General features: G+C 46.7%; 1 protein-coding gene across 2 annotated transcripts in view; it reads right to left on the minus strand.

Annotated features, from left to right (window-relative positions):
* Positions 1 to 7,555: 7,555 nt before the first annotated feature.
* Positions 7,556 to 25,218, minus strand: part of stac3 (SH3 and cysteine rich domain 3) — a 183,244-nt gene continuing 165,581 nt past the window's right edge. For both annotated transcript variants that reach the window (XM_078534498.1, XM_078534497.1), the window contains exons 7-12: positions 24,276 to 24,339; positions 22,923 to 22,972; positions 18,997 to 19,100; positions 14,671 to 14,722; positions 11,482 to 11,619; positions 7,556 to 8,230 (exon numbers count right to left, since the gene is read on the minus strand). In XM_078534498.1, coding sequence (XP_078390624.1) covers positions 8,132 to 8,230; positions 11,482 to 11,619; positions 14,671 to 14,722; positions 18,997 to 19,100; positions 22,923 to 22,972; positions 24,276 to 24,339 — 507 coding nt within the window. In that variant the 3' untranslated portion in view covers positions 7,556 to 8,131. The remainder of the gene's footprint in view (positions 8,231 to 11,481; positions 11,620 to 14,670; positions 14,723 to 18,996; positions 19,101 to 22,922; positions 22,973 to 24,275; positions 24,340 to 25,218) is intronic.

Below are 25,218 nucleotides of genomic sequence, written 5' to 3' on the forward strand. Positions count from 1 at the left end.
CCAATGTAAGATGAAGCGCATGCTGTTTATTAACACAAGTAACACAGCACTAACACAATGCCTGCTTCTCCAACCAGGCCCTATTCTAAACTACTGACTAACATTGTAGCCTATGCTACACAGCAATAGGGTAATACAGTCACGTGGTCAATCTGCACACATTCTCTGAAAGGTCTATTGCACCTCAGATTACCACATCCCTCCCCCTTTACTCAAAAGTACAATTTCTAATCTTTACAATATATCAGTTACTTACATAAATAGACTTTATAAATTCAGTCTCTCTGGTGGCTTCTTCAAACGTGTCTAACATCGTAGTTCTCTGACCTCAGATGGTTTAACCGAGGCCTCCCTCTCCGAAGTCATCTGTCCACTAGGCTTTCCGGTAGAAACCTCCCAGTTTGTTTCTTCGACTCTCTCGGGTTTACCGGAACCTACAGGCACTTTTGAGCCAAGGGGAGTTCCTTCCACATGTGGTGTTGACTCCAACGGGAATGCTTTCATCCTCTTTCAGGCCCAATCCTCCTGCTGCCCCTCCCCTCCTATTTCGACAATATGAAGGTCAACTCTCAGGGAAGTTCTCAGGATGAGGATGTTGGGCAAGGCTAAATTCAACATGGAATGATCAGCTTCCTGTCGTGTAAAAAAAATTCAGGCCCTTGTTAGTAATTCCGCTTTTTCTCCCTCCGTGTCTCCTTTTGATGGGTTTTCCTCTTGGCAGCACTGACTTTAATCCCGGCTTCCTCTTCACCTTCCATATTGGACAGGCTAGGCTCAGGTATGAGCTCAACTTGAGTGAACTCGGTGGTTGAATCTTCCTGCATTTCCTCATCTGTCAATTCCTTTAAAAACTCTGGGGTCTCTATTATTAAAGCTTCTTGGCTTCCACATAACTGATTCTTCAGCTCTTCCATGTCTTTTTTATATTGTTTCCTGAAGAATTAAGCATCGTTGCGTTTTCTCGTCTAATTTATTCTTCCTCTCGGGCAGAGATAATGCTGAATTCTTCCTGTTCTACCTCATACCTTTTTAATGGTACAAGTTGGGATCTGAGGGAATCTTGCAACATGTGAAAGTCCTTCAGCAAGTTTTCTTTTTCCCTTTGGAGGTTACTGACTTCAACTCAAACTCTGTCCTGAAGCATCAGCTCTATGAGTTCCTTTTGTGGAGTCTTTACATGTTCCTTTTTCCAAACAGCAACATTTCCTGTTTCTGATTGAGATCTCAGTGATCTCTCCAGATTAATCTCTCTTAGCCAGTTCCTTCCGAGGAGATTCGATCCTCTGCCCGCTATCACTATTAGGGGTAAATTGATTTCCATACTGTACTGGAACCTTGCATATACCCTCTTACTCGAATGTCTCCACCAGTATATGTCTTTAATTTAGCATCTGAGTTTTCCAGGTTTAATGAGTGGTCTCCTCCATTCAGATATTTAAACGTGTGTTCCTCTATAACTGTCATTGTTGCCCCTGTATCCACCTCCATTCGGATGGGCTTTTCGTTGACTTTCACTGCCATGTAGATTGGCTGTGTTTTACCCATTTTTAGGTTGTGTAGTGAGTAAATATCTGACTCTGTTTCTTCTAGGTCTTCTGTTATGTGGATTTGTCGATCTCGATAGTGGGGGAGAGGAGGCTGGGAGACAATGCGGGAGAGAACCAGCTGGCTGTGAGCTGTACCTTTTTCAACATTAAAGACATTCGTTAATACTAAAGCTGGGGCAGGGCGGGAGCTTTCTGCAATCTTGTTGGTGATCATCTTGCTGCTGTTCACTGCCCTGTACAGGATCACAGGCCGTGTGAATCTCCTGGCGAGCATTGTCCATAGTGTTTGATACCACCTTGTGATTGGCAATGCAATGAGAGTGCTGGATGTGTACAGCCTGCCTCAATGTGACTGATCCATGGCAGAAGCATGGTAGAGCTGGGGCTTTCTTGTTCCAGGGATTTGTCCTGTATCCATCACCACATTTCTGCCCCTTCCCCCACACACTGCCCACTGCTATCTCCTGCACCCACTCAGCATTACAACCCACTTGTGTCTCACCTAAAGTGGCCTTTCTCCCTGTGGGTAGGTTATTCAACTGCAGAACATGCAAGTAGTTATGCTAAACCCGTATCGACCCTTGGGTACTGTCAGTTCTGGTCACCATATTATAAAAGTTAATAGAGGCACTGGAGAGGATGCAGAGATTTACAAGGATGATCCCAGAAATGCATGGCTGTAAATATCAGGAAAGGATTGACAGGCTGGGTCTCTTTTCTCTTGAAAACAGAAGGCTGAGGGGGTGGCCTAATAGAGGTCTTTAAAATTCTGAAAGGTTTTGATCGAGTGGATACAGAGAGAATGTTTCCTCTTGTGGGGAAGAGCAGAACTAGAGGCCATCAATATAAGATAGTCACCAAGAAACCCAATAGGGAATTCAGAGGAAACCTCTTTACCCAGAGAGTGGTGAGAATGTGGAACTCACTGCCACAGGGAGTGGCTGAGGTGAATAGTGTAGATGTATTTAAGGGAAAACTAGACAAGTATATGAGGGAGAAGTTAGGTGATGACCTGTTTCTGTGCTGTATATAACCCTATGTAATCTCAAACAGAGTCCAATCTGTCCAACTCAGACATGCACACGCATGGCTTTTCCAGCAAGGGCCACTATATAGTGAACAGAATCCGACTGCCATCCTTCCTCAGCCCAGGGCCCTCCCACAGCTCCTGTGGGGATCAAGGGTTTGTGTGTTCACTGAGCCAATAGGGAAAACTCTTCAAACATTCATTTCCATTATTATAATTATTATTATTATGTAAATAGCTCCAGCAGACCTTTCCCCATTCTGAGCATAAAGTAGATCCAAAAATGCAGTTTCAGGCCTGGAGTTTCTGCATGATTTCTGCCCAGATAACAGCAGAATTTAGCTGGAATGAAATGTAACAGTGCAAATGGTCAGGGAATTTTAATCCTGAGTTATGCCTATAACCACTTAATGCTGGAGTTTCTGTGTTTTACACAGTTTGAAAGGCCCCTTCGCCAGAATTGATCCTGCCCACAAAACCAGGTCACCACGGGGAGTTTCCTCCGACTGCGCCTGTCCAAGAGTGGCTCATCACACTGTGCCCAGAATCGCAGGTGCAAAGGCACCCATGGTCACGGGTCCATCACTATGAGCTGACCTGCACTCACCAGCAGTCAACTGAAGCCTCAGGCCTGTTTTCCTTACTGTTGTACAACAACTTCAAATTATTTCGATTAAATTAAACTGAGCTCAAACCTGCCCTTGGAACACAAGGCTGGTGACCAGCAGCAATTGAAAGCGCTGATCGGCTGGATCTTTAGCTCCTGCAATTCATTAAACAGACTTTAACTGAGTTTAACTCAGTAATTCTGAGGCCCCAATTGACCACGTTTCAATCAACAATCAACCACGCTTCATAACGCAGGATAATGGACAATTTTACAATCGTTTTTATTCATTCTTGGGATATGGGTGTCGCTGCCTAGATCAGCATTTATTGCCCATCCCTAATTGCCCTTGCTCAGAGGGGATTTAAGAGTCAACCCCATTGCTGTGTGTCTGGAGTCACATGTAGGCCAGACCAGGTAAGGACAGCAGATTTCCTTCCATAAAGGATATTAGTGAACCAGATGGGTTTTTACAACAATCGATGATAGTTTCATGGTCATCTTTTAATTCCAGATTGAATTCAAATTCCACCATCTGCTGTGACAGGATTCGAACCCGGGTCCCCAGAGTAATTGGACTTACAACAATGAGTCTGAGCAGAAACCTGTGTGCAACTTCACCAGTGCCCAGCACATTCTGGAGGGATTTCACCAATCGCGGCCCTAGTGGAAGCTCCAGGCCTCAATGTTTTAAAAGCTGAGGTGGGTTGGGCTCCATTCTTCAACAGACTGCCTAGGTTAGACAAAGGAGAGCCAATGGATGTTCTCCACTTGGACTTCCAGAAGGCCTTTGACAAGGTGCCGCACAGGAGGCTGCTCAGTAAGATAAGAGCCCATGGTGTTAGAGGCAAGGTACTAGCATGGATAGAAGATTGGCTGTCTGGCAGGAGGCAGAGAGTGGGGATAAGGGGGTCCTTCTCAGGATGGCAGCCGGTGACTAGTGGAGTTCCGCAGGGGTCAGTGTTGGGACCACAACTTTTCACTTTATACATTAATGATCTAGATGAAAGAACTGAGGGCATTCTGGCTAAGTTTGCAGATGATACAAAGATAGGTGGAGGGACAGGTAGTATTGAGGAGGCGGGGAGGCTGCAGAAGGATTTGGACAGGTTAGGAGAATGGGCAAAGAAGTGGCAGATGGAATACAACGTGGGGGAGTGTGAGGTCATGCACTTTGGTAGGAAGAATAGAGGCATAGACTATTTTCTAAATGGGGAGAGAATTCAGAAATCTGGAGTGCAAAGGGACTTGGGAGTCCTAGTTCAGAATTCTCTTAAGGTTAACTTGCAGGTTGAGTCGGTAGTTGGGAAGGCAAATGCAATGTTGGCATTTATTTTGAGAGGACTAGAATATAAAAGCAGGGATGTGCTGCTGAGGCTTTATAAGGCTCTGGTCAGACCACATTTAGAATATTGTGAGCAATTTTGGGCCCCTTATCTCAGGAAGTATGTGCTGGCCCTGGAGAGGGTCCAGAGGAGGTTCACGAGAATGATCCCAGGAATGAAAGACTTAACATATGAGGAACATTTGAGGACTCTGGGTCTATACTCGATGGAGTTTAGAAGGATGAGGGGGGATCTGATTGAAACTTACAGAATACTGAAAGGCCTGGATAGAGTGGACGTGGGGAAGATGTTTCCATTAGTAGGAGAGACTAGGACCCAAGGGCACAGCCTCAGAGTAAAGGGAAGACCTTTTAGAACAGAGATGAGGAGAAACTTCTTTAGCCAGAGAGTGGTGAATCTATGGAATTCATTGCCACAGAATGCTGTGGAGGCCAGGTCATTGAGTGTATTTAAGACCGAGATAGATAGGTTCTTGATTGGTAAGGGGATCAAAGGTTACGGGGAGAAGGTGGGAGAATGGGCTTGAGAAATTTATCAGCCATGATTGAATGGCGGAGCAGACTCGATGGGCCAAATGGCCTAATTTCTGCTCCTATATCTTATGGTCTTATGGCCTCACAAAAGATGAGGGTGTACTTCATTCCCCATCACCCCGCCTCTCATTAATTCCCAATTGTGAAGAGATGAACAACATGATGCCTGGAATCTCCGCCAGTGCTCTCTTATATCTCCCACCATAACCTCAGCAGAAGATCAGCAGAATGTTTCTTTACGCTGTTTCTGCTGGGTTACCACCGATCTCCAGCCAAAGGATCCAGCATGGAAATTACACCCCTCCCCAAGCCACCAGGAGCACATATGATGACCCTTTGAGACTAACGTGGGCTGGGGAGTATTCTGAAAGAGGGTTAATTGATTCTGTCCATAGTGGATACTGGGTGAGTGGTATGGAGGAGGCATTGGGGTATGGAGATGGCACGGGGGATATGAGAGGGCACGGGCAGGACATGGGGGTATGGAGGAGGCATGGGAGATATGAGGGGGCATAGGGGGGCGTGTGAGGGCTAGTGGTGTCTAACAGTCATGAATAGAACTGGGTGGATGTCCCAGTGAATGGGGGCAGGCCTTCTAACCTGCCTGTGTTGGCATCCGACCACCCCCATTCCCACACTGGGTTTGCTTCAGGTAGTGGTGCCTCTGACTCCAACTCTGACCTCAACTCCCTGGGTGGAGAATGACATGTGTGCATTGGTTCGTACAGGACTCACGGGAGCAACATTGAAAGCGCTAATCCAATTAATCCCATTATCCTACCCTTTTCCCACAACCTTGCATGTTTTTTCCTCTTCAAGTATCATCCAATTCCCTTTCGAACTGGCTGCCGTTAGCATTCCCGGGAGTGAGTTCCACATCATAACATACGGAGAAACAATTAAATACAAGCAGGACGTTGGGGTACATATCCCTCGGGGGTTACGTTGAGGTTTTCCAATGCGTTGGGTAGACCTTATCAGGAGTACTTACTGGCCAGAGCTTCACATTCAGCGTGTGGGGACCAGTCAGGAATCCGCCCGCTGCCCACGATCGGCTTGGCACCGCGATTTCATGCGGGCGGGCCAATTAAGGATCTCGAGCAGCAGCACTGAGCGCTACCTGTGCGGGCGGGGGGAGGGAGGAGGAGGGAGAGTGGGTGAGCAGCTCGCGAAAGAGCGCTACAATCTCCCTGAGGCACGGAGCTGCCTCGGAGCGGGGGGGGGTGGGATTGAAGCATTTTTCCAAAAAAATATACAAGGACGTTCAAAATTTGATGAAGCATGTCCCCTCATGTGACTGTGCCACATGAGATGGCACACGTCTTTAATGGCAAAAGAAAAAGCTTTTATTTAAACGTAAAGGCCTTTTCACCTGCCCGCTGACTGTAAGGCTGGACGGGTAGCGTCAAATTCAAGTTAATTAGCTCGTTAATAGCCTTAATAGGCACTTCAGTTACCGGCGGGTGCACAGCCAATCCCGCTGAATGTAATATCACATCTGGCCGCTGTGTGTAATGTGGGTCAGCGCACTGCAAAAAGGTCACGTCAGAGAGGGAAGTGTGACAAGAACGTGTACACAAGTGTAACAGAAATTGACTATGAGGAAGATTAAAGAAGATTCAACTCTGCAGGCCATTGAAGGAAAATGGAGAGGATACTTTATTGAGGTATACAAAGTACTAAATGGGATAGAGAAGGTGAACATTTCTTCAAGGTGAGCATACATTGAAATTGGGAAGAGTGAACTGGAAAGAGAGTAATGGAAAGTAAGAAGCAGGCTTCCTCGATCAAAGCAACTAAAAATAAATCGACTATCACAGCAAAACTAAAAATATTTTAGCTTCTAAATTACAGCAGCCAACAGATTTGATAAAGATAGGGGTTCAAAAAATAATGAAAAGCTATTGTGCAGTGAATAATGACAGTTTAGATGTTCAAAGACCTTTCCAATGATTGAACCACACACATAAAAATCAACAGAAACAGTTCTAAATCGCCACATTCCTCCTCCCTGATCTATGCCTCCAATTCCCTGTCTACCACCTTCACAGAAATAGCTCACAATGGAAAATGCTTAGCCTAGTCATATGTTAGTATCTATTTCCTTTAATGTGTCATTCAATCGCCAGTCAATGCTGAAGCCAACAGAACAGAACAGAATCAGTGTGGCAGCAGCAAAATGTACCACCCTTCCCTGTAACTGAACGCTACTCGTGTCGAAACAGTAGCGTTTGCTTCTCTTCTGGTTACCATTTGGGAAACATATTCCCAAGGCTAAGGGGAAAAACCATTACTCTAACCCTGTCTGTTGACACCATGAAGCATTCCTACATTCCTTCCATGACAGCAGCTGTCAAAGTATCAGCTTCATGACTGGAATGCTTCCCTAGCCAAGAGCCATTTGTGTTGTCCATTACTTTCCGAATGGGAGTGAAGCTCTCTGGATAGAGAAAGGGCCAGCACAGTTTTAAAACTCTGTATTGGCATCAAAAGACTATGGAGCCAGCTATGAATGAAATCTCTTGGCCCTCATTCCAGCCCTAACCCTGGGATATGACGATGCCATTGTGGTTTTACAGTTTCACCGTTCAGTTTGGCTGAATCAATAAACCAGATTGAAAAATCCATCGTTTTGTCATTTAGTCACAACTCTTATTGAATGGATTCCACAAATGCTTTTCGTTTTGGGAATGAATTATGCAAATATACATTCACCATTTACCTGCACTTATTCATTAATATATTCTTAGAAATCCCTGCAAAGAGAAACAAAAATTAAAAATAGGAAGTCTCATGCAAGGTGGTAGGTTTGTACTACCCTAAGTACACAAAGAAAATCAGCTATCCTTTTATCTTCAAAATAATGTTTTCCTAACACACCAAGGTATGCTTAGATCTCCATAGCAACAGTCCTCCATTTTTGTCTGGAAGATTCCTCAGACACAACCATGAAATACGGCTTCCTTTACACAGCCAGGTAGAGGCAGGTCCTTCAAACATGGAGGAATTGGGCACCGATAAACGCTCCGAGCAGCCATCTCAAGGCTTCTTCTCCCTGTTCATGCACATGCTCAGATCTCCTCCAGGAAGTCGACAGGGAACATCCCTACCTTCCTGCCAGTGAAGACCTTGATGTAGCCATTGACCTCCTCGCCTTTCTGCACAACAATCTGCCACAAGTTGAAGGAGAGAACAATTAGAAAGATCCACTCCTCCATCACCCCCTACACCTCAACCCCCTCCCATGGCACCTTCCCATGCAACCGCAGAAGGTGCAACACCTGCCCCTTTACTTCCCCTCTCCTCACCGTCCAAGGGCCCAAACACTCATTTCAAGTGAAGCAGCATTTCACTTGCACTTCCCTCAATTTAGTCTACTGCATTTGTTGCTCCCAATGCGGTTTCCTCTACATTGGAGAGACCAAACGCAGACTGGGTGACCGCTTTGCGGAACACCTTCGGTCTGTCTGCAAGCATTACCCAGACCTCCCAGTTGCTTGCCATTTCAACATTCCACCCTGCTCTCTTTCCCACATGTCCGTCCTTGGCCTGCTGCATTGTTCCAGTGAAGCTCAACGCAAACTGGAGGAACAGCACCTCATCTTCCGACTAGGCACTTTACAGCCTTCCGGACTGAATATTGAGTTCAACGATTTTAGATCATGAACTCTCTCCTCCATCCCCACACCCTTTCCGATCCCTCTTTTTCCAATAATTTATATATTTTTTACACTATATTTTTTTCAAATTTATTTCAATCTATTGTTTTATCTCCACCTTTTAGCCCATTTCGATCCCTTCCCACCACCCCACCCCCACTAGGGCCATCTGCCACTAGCTTGCTTCCCTTAATGTCCCTATTAGCATATCCTTTAGATAATATCACCACCGTCAACACCCCTTTGTCCTTTTGTCTATGACATCTTTGGCAGTCTCTTCTTGGCCTCCACCTATCACTGGCTCCCTATCGAGCTCTCCTGTCCCACCCCCCTCTACCAGCTTTCATCTCATTTCTATATGTCTTAGTTCTGATGAAGGGTCATACGGACTCGAAACATCAACTGTATCCCTCTCCGCAGATGCTGTTAGACCTGCTGAGCTTTTCCAGGTATTTTTGTTTTTGTTCTTAATTAGAAAGGTCACTGTAAAATGTTCAGGCACTCACTCTCAGGCCTTGTTTCAACCTTTCTCTCGAACCGATTGCTTGACTGCAGTGTGTGAGGATGGCTCATGGGCCCTTTCCTCGAGTTTTACTCCCCTCCCTGGGAGGGAATGGCCTCATCTGAACGTAGCATGTCCCCTCACACTCCAATGGTTCAGCCAAAATGGTCAGGCCAGTTCTCTGGCATTTGCTGCTATGAATCCATACCCGACCTCCCCATTGCAACCCTCAGTTCATAGACGGGGGAACCAACTAAACATGTGGAAAGACATTTGTCCCATGTGTCATTTTGCTAATTTTAGATGATGTGATTTTAAGTAACTGAGAGCTCTTGGATAAAGCACTGATCGAAACCGGTAAAAGCCATTAGGTTCAATAAGCTAGTCACTTGTTCAAAGATCAGCCCCACTTACACATTTTCTCACTTATATCCCCCAAATGCATCGGATTGTCTCTTGAATCCATTGACACATGTTTCAATGTCCTTCCCTGGTAACCTACTTCACCACACTTACCCTTTGGGTGAAACAGTTCCAATTGACTTCTCCCCTTACCCCTAATTTCCTCATTTCAAACTCGTGACCCATGATTTTTGAACCCTCTGCTGTCCGGAGCAATTTGCCTGCACCAAGTTTGCTTGTTAATTCTGAAACCCTCAGATAGGTCACCTGGAAGTCATCCTGACTGATCTATTCATAGTTCATAGTGTTAACTGACTGCAAGGTGGAGACCGAGCTCACCATTTGTGACTGTCTATTCCATTGAGCACTTGTGCAGCCAAGGCTCACAATTTAGGTTTGTCCTGGGAAGAGGCAAAATGATCCAATTCTAAAGAGGTGCAGGAGCAGAGGGACCTCAGGGTATACTCTTTTGAGTAAATCAAATAAACAAATATACTAATTAACTGACGAACCACCCCTTAAAGGGGCACAGTAAGGAAAACCAAAACTTTAAAAGAAACTTATCAAATTAAAATAACTTTTCCAGGGCTGATGAAGCTCTCCAGCCCCCATAGCGCCCACTGGTCGCGGGAGGTCGCAAGTGTACCAGTGGACACCACATGCTCCCTCTCCAAGGACACTCAGAGGGAAGAAGAACTTCAGTTATGTAGATACATTGGTGAAGCTGGGGTTGTTCTCCTTAGAGAAGAGAGGGTTAAGGAATGGTGTTCAAAATCATGAAGAGTTTTAAAAGAATAGAAAGGCTGGGTGGCTCATTTTTCAGTTGGTGCAGACACCATGGGCCAAGTGGCCTCTGTCTGTGCCGCAAACGTTCTATGATTCTACGATAGGAAGGATCTGTGTCCATTGCTAGGAAGCTTGATAAGCAGAGGAAACAGATTTAAGGCAATTGGCCAAAGAACCAGAGGTGAGACGAGGAGAATTTTATTTTGTTTTACACAGCGAGTTGGAACACACTGCCTGAAAGGGCGGTGGAAGCAGATTCTAAAGGTAATTGGATAAATACTTGAAGGGGACAAATTTGCAGGGCTATGGGGAGGGAGCGGGGGGAGTGGGTCTAATTAGATAGCTCTTCCAAAGAGACAGCTCAGACACGATGGGCTGAATGGCCTCCTGTGCTGTACGGTTTTAACTGTAGACAGTTTCTGGGATACTTGCCTTTGAATCCCAATGTGAGAAATGGTCTTTTGATCTTTACTTATCCCAATTTGATTTTCAGGGTAAAGAGGGGGTGCTAGGGAAAACTCCACGAAAACAGCATTTCACAAAAAAACATCCATCTTGGTTGCTTTGTGACAGTTCCAAACATGCAAGCACTTGAAACAGGAGAAGGAAAGATGGGCTGGTGCCTTGATCCTGTCCCATTGGGCATAGTCTGACTTCCACCTCCCCCCCCCCTCCAAATTCCCCACAATCAGGCAATCATTGAAAATAGACAATACAGTTGAAAAGCGTTCAGCCAATTTGGGAAATGCCTGGGAAATTCCTCTCTGATCTCCAAAGGCAAGCTGCAAGGGATCAAGATTACAATCCCTCTTACTACCCTGTGAACTCCCCTACGATCAGGAGGTGGAGATATTTGCCTTTCTCAAGAGCCTGAGCAGCTCCCCTCTTAACGTTTGCAGTGATTCCATAAAGGTTTCATGTTCACCCAGAGCACACCACCTACTGGGTTACTTTTCCTTGGTTTGGGTTCATAGGAAGCAAAGGGTTTGCCTGTAGAAATGGCCCCTTAGCACTGGGCACGGAAACAAGTGTTAGAGGGTATCTGAATTGACATTGTCTCCATTGAACATACCTGATCTTTCTTCAGAGTAATCTGGCCCATTTCCTTATTGCCAACAAACGAACGGATAACTTTGTGAACACGCTCCCCTGCACGCACTCTTATGATGTAGTTTGCTGGGAAGTAGCCAGACTTCTCTCCGATTCTTCCCTGAAATGGAGAATTGTTTGGCTCAGATACATATTCTTCTGCAATCAGTAACTAATACCCTCTTTATGCCACAATGCGGCTGTTCAGAACACCCCACATGCTCACAACAACTCACAGTCACGCCAAATTGTCGTACAGGTTTAAGGCAGCCTCTGCTGCCTTTCTTGTCCTTGATACCTGATAACATCCTTACATCAAATGGTTTTATAAACCTGACTGAATAGTCAGAAAGCTATCACATTGCTGTGTACAACTGCTGCTCAGTCCAAATCAAGTAAAAGTAGCAGCTGGGAGCAAGGCCCAGTTCCAGATGTGTTGGGCACTAGCCTCACACTGAACCATCCAGGCTGGGTTGTTGGTGAGGAGTAGGGGGTTAGCTAAACATGGCTGACATCACCTTGGGGTGGAGCCATAGGCAGGGACTCCATACTCTCAGAGCCTGGCCTCTACACTGTTAACCAATGTGCAGTCAGTGGAGATATGTCAGGCCAGGCAGTAGCTGTTGGGCCTACCCTAGCAGGGAGCGGGAGGGGTATGGGGGGTCCAGGCCTGGGTAAGGGTTTGGACTCCCAAATAATTGGAAGCAATTATTTTGTTGTTGAATTACTCAAGCAGCTCCTTTGACATGAGCAGCCGGGTGAGTGGGACGTCTGGGAGGGAGAGCTGGCCCAGCTTTGGCTAGACAGCTCCCATTTCCTACCCCTAGAGAATCCACCAAAGCCAGTCCCAGGTTCCCAATGGCTGTGTTGCATTGTAACTGCCTTAATCATTGGTCCATGGATTTACAAACATACAGATTAGGAGCAGGAGTAGGCCATTCGGCCCCTCAAGCCTGCTCCGCCATTTAATACGATCATGATCTGAATGTAACAATTCTGTATGTTCAGCAATTTCAACAAAGTCTTTGAATATAGAAAACAAGAAAGGGCTGTTTAGATTATTATTCCTTCAGACTATGGGTTATATTCCGTCTATTCTATCATCTGTGGAAAGATTTTCTCTGTCCTCTCCACACCCCTGAGGTAAGTTAAGTAAAACTAGATTGTCTGTCTCTCCCTATCCTATAATATCTACAGCCTGCTGCTATCCTTGACACAGCATGTCTATCAGCTCCGTCTGCCTTTACACCTCTCAGTCCAGTCCATCCAGCCATCTTACAGCTGTTGTTAGGCATCAGCTTCACTCCTCGATCTGTGGCTCTCTTCACACAGAAACAGCAGGAGTTCGGGGAGAGAGGAGAAAACAAACCTCCAAACTCTTTTTCTTCAGTTGTACTGGGTGATTCTGGATCACTACAATCCGCATTAATGTCTCACATCTGCTTAAAAGTGGCTTCCTTTACAGTTGCCTTTACATTCCAAGACAGAGCCAATTACCAGGTCCCCACCCCCACCCCACCCCAACACTCAGTATAACAGCTTTAATATCAGTTGCAAACAATGGGGAAGGGGAGTTGTGCACTGGTGTCAAAAACAAAGGAGATGGAGACCCTGAATAATGGAGCTTTTATAACACTAATAGGGTGTTCCAATTGTAAAGAACATATCTTTTTTATTTCTGTTGGACTGTGGATTAAAATTACAATGGCTGCAGTTTGAAGGACATGTCTACTGGAACGGTGTGAGGGATATATACAATGTTGCTGTCCTGGAACAGAGTGTGCCATGAAAGACAGGATGGTGCTGAGGAGGAGTTTGGTCTAATGGAGAACTGCCTGGCAACAACATTTTAATTGGCTCCTGATCAGGTGACCACGGTTTGTGTAAGAGCAGTGCAGCAGAATAGCTTCTAGCCTGAAAGGGAAAAGACAAAAAACCTCTTTCTCCTGTGTGTAGAAGATTCCAGTAATTCGACAATAATAGCCAGCTGGCTTTTTCTCCTCATATCTCTATAATCTGCTCTCTCTCTGAAAACCCCTGTCAAGAGGCAAAGGGGAAAATCACTGTTAGAGACATTGAAAAGCAAGGGCTCAGCCAGTGAGCTAAATACTGAAAGTGCTGGAAGACCCACCTCGTGTCATCAACAGAGAACTGAAAGGAATTTGGAAGACATCGATCAAAATCAACCCATCGGATTCTGTAATCCGGAATTGGTGCTATTGAACTGTTTTATCCCACCCTTAAAATCCATGTTTTTGTGTGTCTTGTATGTGTGTGTATAGGGATTTAAGAAGGGGTAGGGTTTAGGTTATAGAGTTAGAAATTAGCACTTTCTTTTGCCACTGGTTAACAACAGTTTGTTCAATAAACAGTTATTTACTTATTAAGTTTACAAACCTGGTGCTCGTATTCTGTTAACCTAAATTAAACAGTTAGGTGGTTTGATCAAACTTTTTCCACATTTGTCGTGGCTCGGAGAGCAGTGGGGCTGGATATTACAGCGCACTGTCCCCAGTGAGTCGTGACACACAATGTGGAAAAGAATACCAATGGATCAACGCTTTTCATCTTAACATTTCAGTGCTGAATGCATACAAATATAACTTTCAAAAGGGAATTCGAGAAATACTTGGGGAAAAATTTCAGGGCCAAGGGGGAAGAGGAAGGGGAGTGGGACTAATGAGATTGTTCTTCCAAAGAGCCAGCATAGGCAGGGTTGGCTGATTGGCCTCTTTCTGTGCTGTGCCGTTCTATGATCCCATGGTTAACCTTCAGTCTCCAAAGGGGAACAATCCCAGCTTCCCTAGGCTCTCCTGACAGCGGGAGAATGGGGTTGAGAAACTTATCAGCCATGATTGAATGGCGGAGCAGACTCGATGGGCCGAAGGGCCTAATTTCTGCTCCTATGTCTTATGCTCTCTCCATGCACATAACTGAAGTCCCTCACCCCTCGCACCATTCTGCTAAACCTCCTGTGCACCCTCTGCAAAGCCTGGATGAAACTTCCAGGCTGCGAACAATGTGAGTCTCAAGCTAAACCATTCTTTACTGAAACAGACAGAGGAATTTCACACAAACCCCTCCACCCGTTCACTATTAAAACCACACATTTCACTCCCAGGGATGGAATGACCCAGGACGAAGTCTACAGCAACTCTGTAACAGAACTTACCTTCCACCATTCCTCATTGGAGTCATCAAAGACAGTTACTCTGTCCCCTGCACTGTAACAGAAAGTATGAGTGTGAGTATTGTATTACTCAGTGTCAGTCACCACTCCTTTATCACCCAACACACAGCCTTAATGCAGTTACAATTTGGCTTTCAACTCCAAACTCATTATGTGATGCAGCCTCTCTATGAGCTGCGATTATGAGAAACTAGAGGTGCCAAGTCTGGGTGGAAGCATTCCCCAATCTTTCAGCACATGGGCCTTTCATCTGGTCAAACAGCCCTTTCCTCTCATCTCGAATAGCTCCAGAACTAATGAACAAATGTGTTCAAGGACAAGGGAAAAGAAGCAGCAATGTTTTAATGCCTCTATGATGTTTTTTCTCACAGGTGTTTGCTGTCAGCGGTGTTCAGGAGATTAATGTTGAATTCCTGGAGGCTCCACGGCAATTCCAGAGGGTTGGAAACCCCTCAGTGTCGTGAAGCCTCACACAGTCCCCAATCACTGTGACTGGAGTTCCAATTTTAACCCTTCAGAGGCCTCCCTTGAGTTTACACTTCCAGACGACACCAGGTTTGAGAAGCCCGCCGCTGGGAATATCCGCATTGTTCTTTGAAAGGTTTTTTGAACTTGTCACAGGTTGACCTGATGACCTTTACAATATCCATTTCCGGGGCTTTCAGATGGCAGAGAAACTATAGAGTTTTCAACCAGTTCTCAGCCAATCAGAACTGGATGGCGAGAGGCAGCAGGAAGTGAAGGGTTCGGTACTTAGAGCTTTAGAAAAAAACAATCACTTTATCACTTTTTGCCATTTAATCTATGTTTCAGACACATTAATCGAGTAAATGGAACTGGGAGAGAGAATAGGGAACAGGCAAGAGGACTAAGCAGTCACACTCTCATCTGCTGATTCACAAAACCTATCCATCCATCAACTGACACACCCATCCATCCAGCTACTCATCCACCCACCCGTCTGTCTCTCCCGCCGTCTGCCCGTCCGTCTGTCTCTCCCGCCGTCCGCCCGCCCGTCTGCCTCTCCCGCCGCCCGCCCGCCCGTCTGCCTCTCCCGCCGCCCGCCCGCCCGTCTGCCTCTCCCGCCGCCCGCCCGCCCGTCTGCCTCTCCCGCCGCCCGCCCGCCCGTCTGCCTCTCCCGCCGCCCGCCCGCCCGTCTGCCTCTCCCGCCGCCCGCCCGCCCGTCTGCCTCTCCCGCCGCCCGCCCGCCCGTCTGCCTCTCCCGCCGCCCGCCCGCCCGTCTGCCTCTCCCGCCGCCCGCCCGCCCGTCTGCCTCTCCCGCCGCCCGCCCGCCCGTCTCTCCCACCATCCGCCCACCCGTCTGTCTCTCCCGCCACCCACCCACCCGTCTGTCTCTCCCGCCACCCACCCACCCGTCTGTCTCTCCCACCACCCACCCGTCTGTCTCTCCCACCACCCACCCACCCGTCTGTCTCTCCCACCACCCACCCGTCTGTCTCTCCTGCCACCCACCCAACCGTCCATCCATACATCCTAACAATAATTTGAAGTATTATACTGCAGAAAGACTCAATACTTAATAATAACTCGATGATAGTTAAGTTGTAAATTCTAAATCACAAAAATGTTTATTTATTAATTTACAGGTTTTCTAGGAGCACTTCTCTTAGTTCCACCTACTCCAGGAGCAGTGTGTACATCATCTGTGATTTACCAAGGAGGTGCGCACAGAACCCTGGCATCACAAGGAGCATAAAAACTGACTGTAAGAGTTTCTATAAATATGTGATTAGTGAAGACAAATGTAGGTCCCTTACAGTCAGAAATGGGGGAAATTATAATGGGAAACAAAGCAGAAGAATATTTTGGTTCTGTCTTCACAAGAGAGGACACAAATAATTTCCCAGAAATGTTAGGTAACCAATTGTCTAGTGAGAGGGAGAAATTGAAGAAAATCAGTATTAGTGAACAAAATGGTACTAGAGAAATTAATGGGTTAAAGGCTGAAAAATCCCCAGGGCCTGATAATCTACATCCCAGAGTACTAAAGGAAGTGGCTCTGGAAACATTGGATACATTGGTGGTCATCTTCCAAAATTCTATAGACTCTGGAGCAGTTCCTACAGATTGGAGGGTGGTAAATGTAACCCCAATATTTAAAAAAGGAGGGAGAGAATTACAGACCAGTTAGAATAACATCAGCAGTGGGGAAAATGCTAGTGTTTATTATAAAAGATGTGGTAACAAAACACTTGGAAAGCATTAACGGGATTAGACAAAGTCAGCATGGGATTATGAAAGGGAAATCATGCTTAACTAATCTACTGGAGTTTTTTGAGGATGTAACTAGTAGATTAAATAAGGGAGAACCAGTGGATGTGGTGTATTTGGATTTCAAGAAGGCTTTTGATAAGGTCTCACATAAGAGGCTAGTGGGCAAAATTAAAGCACATGGAATTGGGGGTAATATACTGGCAGGGAATTGATTGACAGACAGGAAACAGAGAGTGGGAATAAATGGGTTTTTTTCTGGGTGGCAGGTGGTGACTAGTGGGGTACCACAGGGATCAGTGCTTGGGCCCCAGCTATTCACAATATATATCAATGGCTTGGATGAGGGAACCAAATGCAACATTTCCAAGTTTGCTGATGACACAAAACTGGGCGGGGGTTGTGAGTTGTGAGGAGGAGGCAAGGAGGCTTCAGGGCGATTTAGACAAGTTGTGTGTGTGGGCAAACACATGGCAGATGCAATATAACGTGGATAAATGTGAAGTTATACGCTTGGTGTGAAAAACAGAAAGGCAGAGTATTATTTAAATGGTGAGAGATTGGGAAATGTGGATGTACAAAGGGACCTGGGTGTCCTTGTACACCAGTCAATGAAAGTAAACAGGCAGGTGCAGCAAGCAGTTAGGAAGGCGAATGGTATGTTGTCCTTCATTGCAAGAGGATTTGAGTTCAGAAGTAGGGATGTCTTACTGCAGTTATACAGGGCCTTGGTGAGACCACACCTGGAGTATTGTGTGCAGTTTTGGTCTCCCTACCTAAGAAAGGATATACTTGCCATAGAGGGGGGTACAGTGAAGGTTCACGAGGCTGATACCGGGGGTGACAGGACTGTTGTATGAGGAGAGATTGGTTCGACTGGGACTGTATTCACTAGAGTTTAGGAGAATGAGAGGGGACCTGATTGAAATGTATAAAATTCTAACAGGGCTGGACAGACTGGATGCAGGGAGGATGTTTCCCCTGGTTGGGGAGTCTAGAACCAGGGGCCACAGTCTCAGGATATGGGGCAGGCCAGTTAGGACTGAGATGAGGAAAGATTTCTTCACTCAGAGGGTGGTCAACCTGTGGAATTCTCTCCCACAGAAGCTGTGGAGGCCGGGTCACTGAGTATATTCAAGAAAGAAGTTTGGATATTACGGCCATCAAGGGTATGGAGAGAAAGCGGGAATATGGCATTGAGATAGAGGATCAGCCATGATCACATTGAATGGTGGAGCAGGCTCGAAGGGCCGAATGGCCTACTCCTGTTCCTAGTTTTTATGTTTCTATGTGTTCTATATTTCCAAGTCAGGATGGTGAGTGACTTGGAGGGGAAGTTCCAGGTGGTGGTGTTCCCATGTGTCTGCTGCCCTTGTCCTTCTAGATGGTAGTGGTCGTGGGTTTGGAAGGTGCTGTCTAAGAAGCCTTGGTGAGTTCCTGCAGTGCATCTTGTAGATGGTACACACACTGCTGCTACTGTGTGTCGGTGGTGGAGGGAGTAAATGTTTGTGGATGGGGTGCCAATCAAGCAGGGCTGCTTTGTCCTGGATGGTGTCGAGCTTCTTGAGTGTTGTAGGAGCTGCACTCATCCAGGCAAGTGGGGAGTATTCCATCACACTCCTGACTTGTGCCTTGTAGATGGTGGACAGGCTTTGGGGAGTCAGGATGTGAGTTACTCTCTGCAGAATTCCCAGCCTCTGACCTGGCCCTGTAGCCACAGTATTTAATAGTACAGAAGGAGTCCTTTCAGCCCACCATGTCTGTACTAGTTGAAAAGCAGCTATTAATCCTAAGGCCACTTTCCAGCTCTTATATAATCATAGAAAGGGCTGTCATTTAAATTCAAACTAAAACATTAAAGTACCAAAACTATTTTGCCATAACTGTGTAAATGTGGTTTTAAAAGGGGCTCTGGAGGGAGGATCCATCTTTAAAAAAGATGGCAAGACTAGCTCTTTAAAAGGGAATATGATGGGAGAACTGTCTCGTTCAAGGCTGATTAACAAGTCTCGTACAAAAGTGCCGGACCAAGTCCAGAATGGAAGCTATCAGACGATGTGCTGAGATAGAACTTACTGGAAATCCAGGTCATCTTTCTCCTGCGCTTTGTATCTGTACAATGCTACAAAATAATGAGTCTGTGCGAAACCACCTCGCATACCCAGCAGGGGCTTTTTGTTCTGTCCAAGGAGAAAGGAAGACATGTTTTTGCATGAGTACATTAGCAGAAAGAAGCACCATTTCTGAACTGAACTAATACATGTGTCTGGACTTCAATTAGGACATGTTTTTTTCTCTCAAACATTGTCCTTTTCTCTAGAATCTTGCCCTGCTATGGTCCCATTAATGCTGGCTGCCCTCCAGCAAGTGGCTATTCTTGGTGAGCTCAGGTAACAGACGTTGACAGATTATTTGGCCATAAAGGGCCAGTCAAGCCTGATTTTTCTCCTCCATTCTCTGAGGGAAATGTAAAGCCTGTACTTTCCCCTCCAGCCTTACTTGGAGCAAGATCAGCCCAGGTCCAAGTGTGGACAAAGGATAGCTTTGGCTTCTGCAGTTCAGTACCAGACCATAAACCACATGTACCCACTGGGTAAAGCATTAGTCTCCAAGCAGGTTCCATGCTCAGTAGGAGATGAGGGCAGCGTTAAAGTAGAAGCCAATGACCAGCACCATGAAATCGGGCTCTTTAAGTATGAAGGTTAATGACGATGCTCTTGTTATCATTTTAATGTGGTGGCATGGTGGTATTGTCGCTGGACCTGTAACCCAGAGACCCAGGGTAATGCTCTGGGGTCCTGGGTTCGAATCCCACCACGGCAAATGGTGGAATTTGAATTCAATAAAAAATCTGGAATTAAAAGTCTAATGATGACCGTGAAACCGTTGTTGATTGTTGTAAAAACCCATCTGGTTCACTAATGTCCTTTAGAGAAGGAAATCTTAGCTGGTCTGGCCTACATGTGACTCCAGACCCACACTGATGTGGTTAACTCTTAACTGCCCTCTAAATGGCCTAGCAAGACACTCAGTTACACCAAACCGCTACAATTTCTCCCTCCCTAACAGCACTGTGGGTGTACCTACACCACATGGACTGCAGCGGTTCAAGAAGGCAGCTCACCACCACCTTCTCAAGGGCAACTAGGGATGGGCAATAAATTCTGGCCTAGCCAGCGACACCCACATCCCATGAATGAATTTTAAAAAACCCATAAACAAGGAAATGCAGAAACAGAAGTCACCCATCCAGCCCCTCCAGCCTGCTCTGTCTCATTGTTGATCTGTACATCAATTCTATCACCTTACTGAACAAAAATCCACCAATCTCAGTCTCGAAAGCTCAGCATCCATAGCCTTTTGGGAGAGGGTTGTAGTCTTTCAATACCCTTTGCATGAGAATGTTTTCCCTGGTTTTGCTCCTGAACAGCCTGGCTCTCAGTGTAAGATTAGGCTGGCCTGTTCTGGGCCAACTCCCACCAGAGGAAATCATTTCTCCAGATCTACCCAATCGAGTTCTGTTGCCATATTAAACACTTCAATCAGATCAGCCCTCACAGCCATCGAAACTTGAGGTATATAAGTTTACGTGACCTGTCCTCATAATTTCAGTCTCGAAATAAGCCAACACTTCCAATGAAATAGTAGACAAAAGAATTTCATTGGCACCAGGTAGGTGATAGAGAAAATGTCAAATTTCTTGGCAAAAGTAAGAAATGATTGGTGGAATTTTAGGATTTACTATGCTCGGGATGGGCTGTACATCAGGAATCTGATTTGTGATCCCCATGATATCCAGTCTGATCCTCAGAACCTCGGAATATTGCCCACTGGTAAAGCAGATGTACCCACTTTGCCAACATGCACGCCATTTTGCCAGGAGAGCTTAGCTCTACAACTTACTCCTACAAAGGGCAGTGATGCTGGCTCTATACTAAAGCAGGGAACTGAATGAAGCAGCAGGCCAAGGACCAGGAATATCATAGAATCACACAGAACAGAAGGAGGCCATTCAGCCCATCATGTTCTTTGAAGGAGCTATCCAATTATTTCCACTCCCCTGGTCTTTCCCCATAACGTTATCCTAAACCCCTGTCCAGTGTCTAATACCATCTTGTCCACTATTCCATACCTGCTATCTCCTACCTCTACCTCATACCCCTTTCCCTTATCCCATACCCTCCGATTGCAATTCTCATACCCTATGCCATAGCCAAAGCCAAACCTCATACCCCCTACCTCTTACCCCCATCATATCCCCCATCCCTAACCACCTATCCCGCACCCTCTACTCTCCAGCCTTTCAAATGCTACTGTAGTTACTGTAGTTTAATTAGGAGAGAGAAAGGTAATTAGGGTTGGAGTTGGGCTTGAGGGAAATGCAGGGAGGTATCCTGTGACTCAAAAAGAGGAACTAAACTATAATTAACAACAACTAGGTTTTAATGAGTGTCTTAAAGGAGGAAAGTGAGGTAGTGAGATGGAGAGGGGTAGGGAGGGAATTCCAGAGCTTGGGGCCCAGGCAGCTGAAGGCACGGCCGCCAATGGTGGAGCGATTAAAATCGGGGATGATCAAGAGGCCGGAATTAGAGGATCACAGAGATCTCGGAGTGGGACTGGAGGAGGTTACAGAGATAGGGAGGGTTGTGGGACTGGAGGAGGTTACAGAGATAGCGAGGGGTGTAGGGGCTGGAGGAGGTTACAGAGATAGGGAGGGGTGTAGGGGCTGGAGGAGGTTACAGAGATAGGGAGGGTTGTAGGGTCTGGAGGAGGTTACAGAGATAGGGAGGGTTGTGGGACTGGAGGAGATTACAGAGATAGGGAGGGTTGTGGGACTGGAGGAGGTTACAGAGATAGGGAGAGTTGTGGGACTGGAGGAGGTTACAGAGATAGGGAGGGTTGTGGGGCGGGAGGAGGTTACAGAGATAGGGAGGGTTGTGGGACTGGAGGAGGTTACAGAGATAGGGAGGGTTGTGGGACTGGAGGAGGTTACAGAGATAAGGAGAGTTGTGGGACTAGAGGAGGTTACAGAGATAGGGAGAAGGCCATGGAGGGATTTGAAAACAAGGAGAATTCTAAAATGACGATGTTGCTTGACTGGGAGCCATTGTAGGTCAGAGAGCACAGGGGTGACAGGGGGATGGGATTTGGTTTGGGTTAAGATACAGGCAGGGAGGTTTGGATGAGCTCAAGTTTACGGAGGGTAGAACCTTCTGATACCAGGGTAATGCCATGACAATATTCTTCAGTGTTTTATTTTGATTTTACTGGGAGATGCCATTCAGCCCCTTATGTCTGTGCTAGCTCTTGAAGGAGCTATCCAATTCAACCCACTGCTTTACTCTTTTCCCTTAGCCCTGCAATTTTGACTTTTCAAGCATTTATCCAGCCCCCTTTGGAAAGTTACTATTGAGTCCACTACCACTGTCCTTTCAGTCAGAGCACAGATCACCACAATCGTGGCATTAAAGAAAATTCTCACACCCCCGGCCCCCCAGCCCCCAGCCCCTGCTCGCACACTGTCCTTTTGCCAATCACCTTAAGTTGGTGACCTCTGGTAACTGACCCTCTTGCCAGTGGAAACCGTTTCTCCTTATTTTACTCTGTCTAAACCCTTTAGAATTATGGACGCCTCTACTAAATCTCCCCAGTAACCTTCTCTGCTCTAAGGAGAACAATCCCAGCTTCTCCAGTCTCTCCACATGAACTGAAGTCCCCCTGTCCCTGGCATCATTCTGGGAAATCTTCTCTTGAAAACCTTGCCATCCTTCTGAAAATGCAATGCCCAGAGCTGGACAAAATATTCCAGCTGAGGCCTAACCAGTGATTTCTGACTGTTTAGCATGGCTTGAAATATCTGTGACATTTAGAGATTAGAGCGTTGCTCCTTTATCCATTTTCTCCTCTGCTACCCAGGAAAGTTGGTCAGCCTTTCCTTGTGTTTGAAGAGGGCATTCACCTACACTCCAACTGGACACGTCTAGACAGAGCGACAGAGTTACCTTGGCCTCATCGGGATTATTCTTGTCTTTTTTGTCCGGTGCCTCTCCACCTGCAATAATCAGAAGGTCAGTGTTATTTCTGAGGTGTTCCAGTCACCAAGACAAAGGAGATTCGAAGGAAAGTCAACATCACAGCCAAGACCGCCTTCTAGGTGAGATCCAATAGCTGGAACGGGTCAGAGAGCCAGTTCATTCGTAGACTGTGGAAAAATGAGGAGGCTCAAAAATAATTAAACTCGTCTTCTTATTTGAAAGCTTTCCAACACTATAAAAGGAATAAAACATTCGCCCAAATGTGAATTACTGAAGCACGGCTTTGGTAACTCTCGGTTTCCACCGGCAGTTTTCAGAAGTGTCAGGTGACAGGACAAATGGTCCATGTGAGGCCTCTGGATGTGGTGCTCTCCTGCTGAGTGGCCCTGTGGGCCTTGACTCTCAACGCGGTGAAAGTACCATGGAAACTTCCCCCGTGCAGTGAGGCCGACAGCACCACTAACACACCAGCTGCCCTCGCTGTGGCACAGTCTCTGGTTTTCTCACTGTAGCACTTTACTATCTCTCTTAAACAAAGGACTCTCACTCATTAACTTCAGGTGTTTCCTGTTGGTGGGGATTGTTATTAAGGGCATTAAAACCCTCGAATAATGGCCCTGAGTTAGTTGTACGTATGTGACACCTCACAAGGGCAGGTAGGCGGGGGTGAGGGAGCAAGGGGGGTGTCGTTGGAAGGAGCGGTATTTGGGTGGCAAAGAATTCAAGCTCAGAGCAACAGAATCTCCTCCTCTTGTCTGCTCATGAATTTTCCAAACCAAGAATATATTGCGAGGTAAAACCCGACTCTGACAGGTGTGAAAGATGGGTGGGGCAGATTGACCATCCACTACATGCCCGCCCACCCTTCCTTTCCAGTGATTTCATGGGCTTTGTGTAATGGGCACCGAGGCGTGCAACAGACTGGCAGGGCGTAAAAATGGGAGGGCACAAAAACAGGCAGGGCAGTTAATCTGACACCACCCACTCTGCGCTCCCGCCAAAGCTGAAGGCTGCTCTCCCTGTGTCGTCACTTCTGCTGGTGATTTGTGGAAATGGTGTTAACACATTTCAAAATGACAAGGTTAAAATAAGTGTCCATATCCTCAGTGCAAAAGTTACACACTCTCAGCTGATTGGTTGTTGGCCATGGGGCGCCTCACGGAGATCCATTGCAGCGTAACCCCCTGTCCTGGGCGGGCTGTGTGGCAAATATTGAGACAGATGACCCAAGGGTTAAGGTGGGCTTGAGTTTGTCTGCACATTACGTTCACAAGTGAATTATCTTACACCACCATGCAATGCTGCTGGCCCCAGACCTACCTCCTGACCCGTGCTCTTCCCCAGGCTTGGGATTATCAAGTTCTTCATCAACCATTTGCGCAGGCTGCAAAGCACAGGAAACAGTTACAGAGTTACCCAGGACATCCAGTGCATTCAATTTGCATACCCTGGGGCTGAAATTGCGCTCCAGCCACATTTGCTGGCACTTTGCGACTCGCAGTTTTCTCCGCCACCATTGCACTCGGGAGAGGGTGCCGGGTTTTTTTTGGGGGGGGCCCGCTCATTGGCATCCCGCTTGTCAGAGGCTCCCAGCACAATGCACTGGGAACTCAGCTGCTGGCAGATCTCAGCACAGAGCTCGGAAAGCTACACCTCAGAGCTGGGCCTTGCACATGGTGCTCAGGTTGGCGGGTGGTGGGGGGAGGTGGGGGGAGTTGGGGGGGCTTTGGGGGGGCTTTGCGGGGTGGGGAAAGAGTTTCCTTTTCATTCTGGTGCTGCTCTGAGTCTTCCAAAGAAATGCATCAGAACCCCAACATGTGCCAGGGCTTCACATTTCACTGGGAGGGTTCCGCAGGCCATGTTGAGAGGGTTAAGGCAATCCTGGGTTACGATGGAGAGCCCACACCACCCCACCAGCTGCCCCCTCCTCAGCAAAGGGCACTCAGGACACTGTGAAAAGAGCTGGGGGAGGAGGTCAACGCGGCGCTTGGAGTAAAGTGGACAACCTCCCAGAATGAAAGGACATTCAACACCCTTTAAGTGCTTATGTATCCAATGTGCCTGATGTACACCCGCATATTCTTTTGTCTTATTTAGCTATATACTCATGTTTACCAATAACCCCTACCGCTCCACCCCAGAAACCCTGTCACTAATTGTAGCTCAGTCTATTCAAGACTCCTCCTGTACCCATTTACATGCTACCTGCTCTTACACTGCTGCTCAGAGTGGCAGGTTTTCACTCATTCATGGGGTGTGGGCT

Source organism: Cetorhinus maximus, chromosome X, assembly GCF_964194155.1.
Source record: "Cetorhinus maximus chromosome X, sCetMax3.hap1.1, whole genome shotgun sequence".
NCBI lineage: Eukaryota > Metazoa > Chordata > Chondrichthyes > Lamniformes > Cetorhinidae > Cetorhinus > Cetorhinus maximus.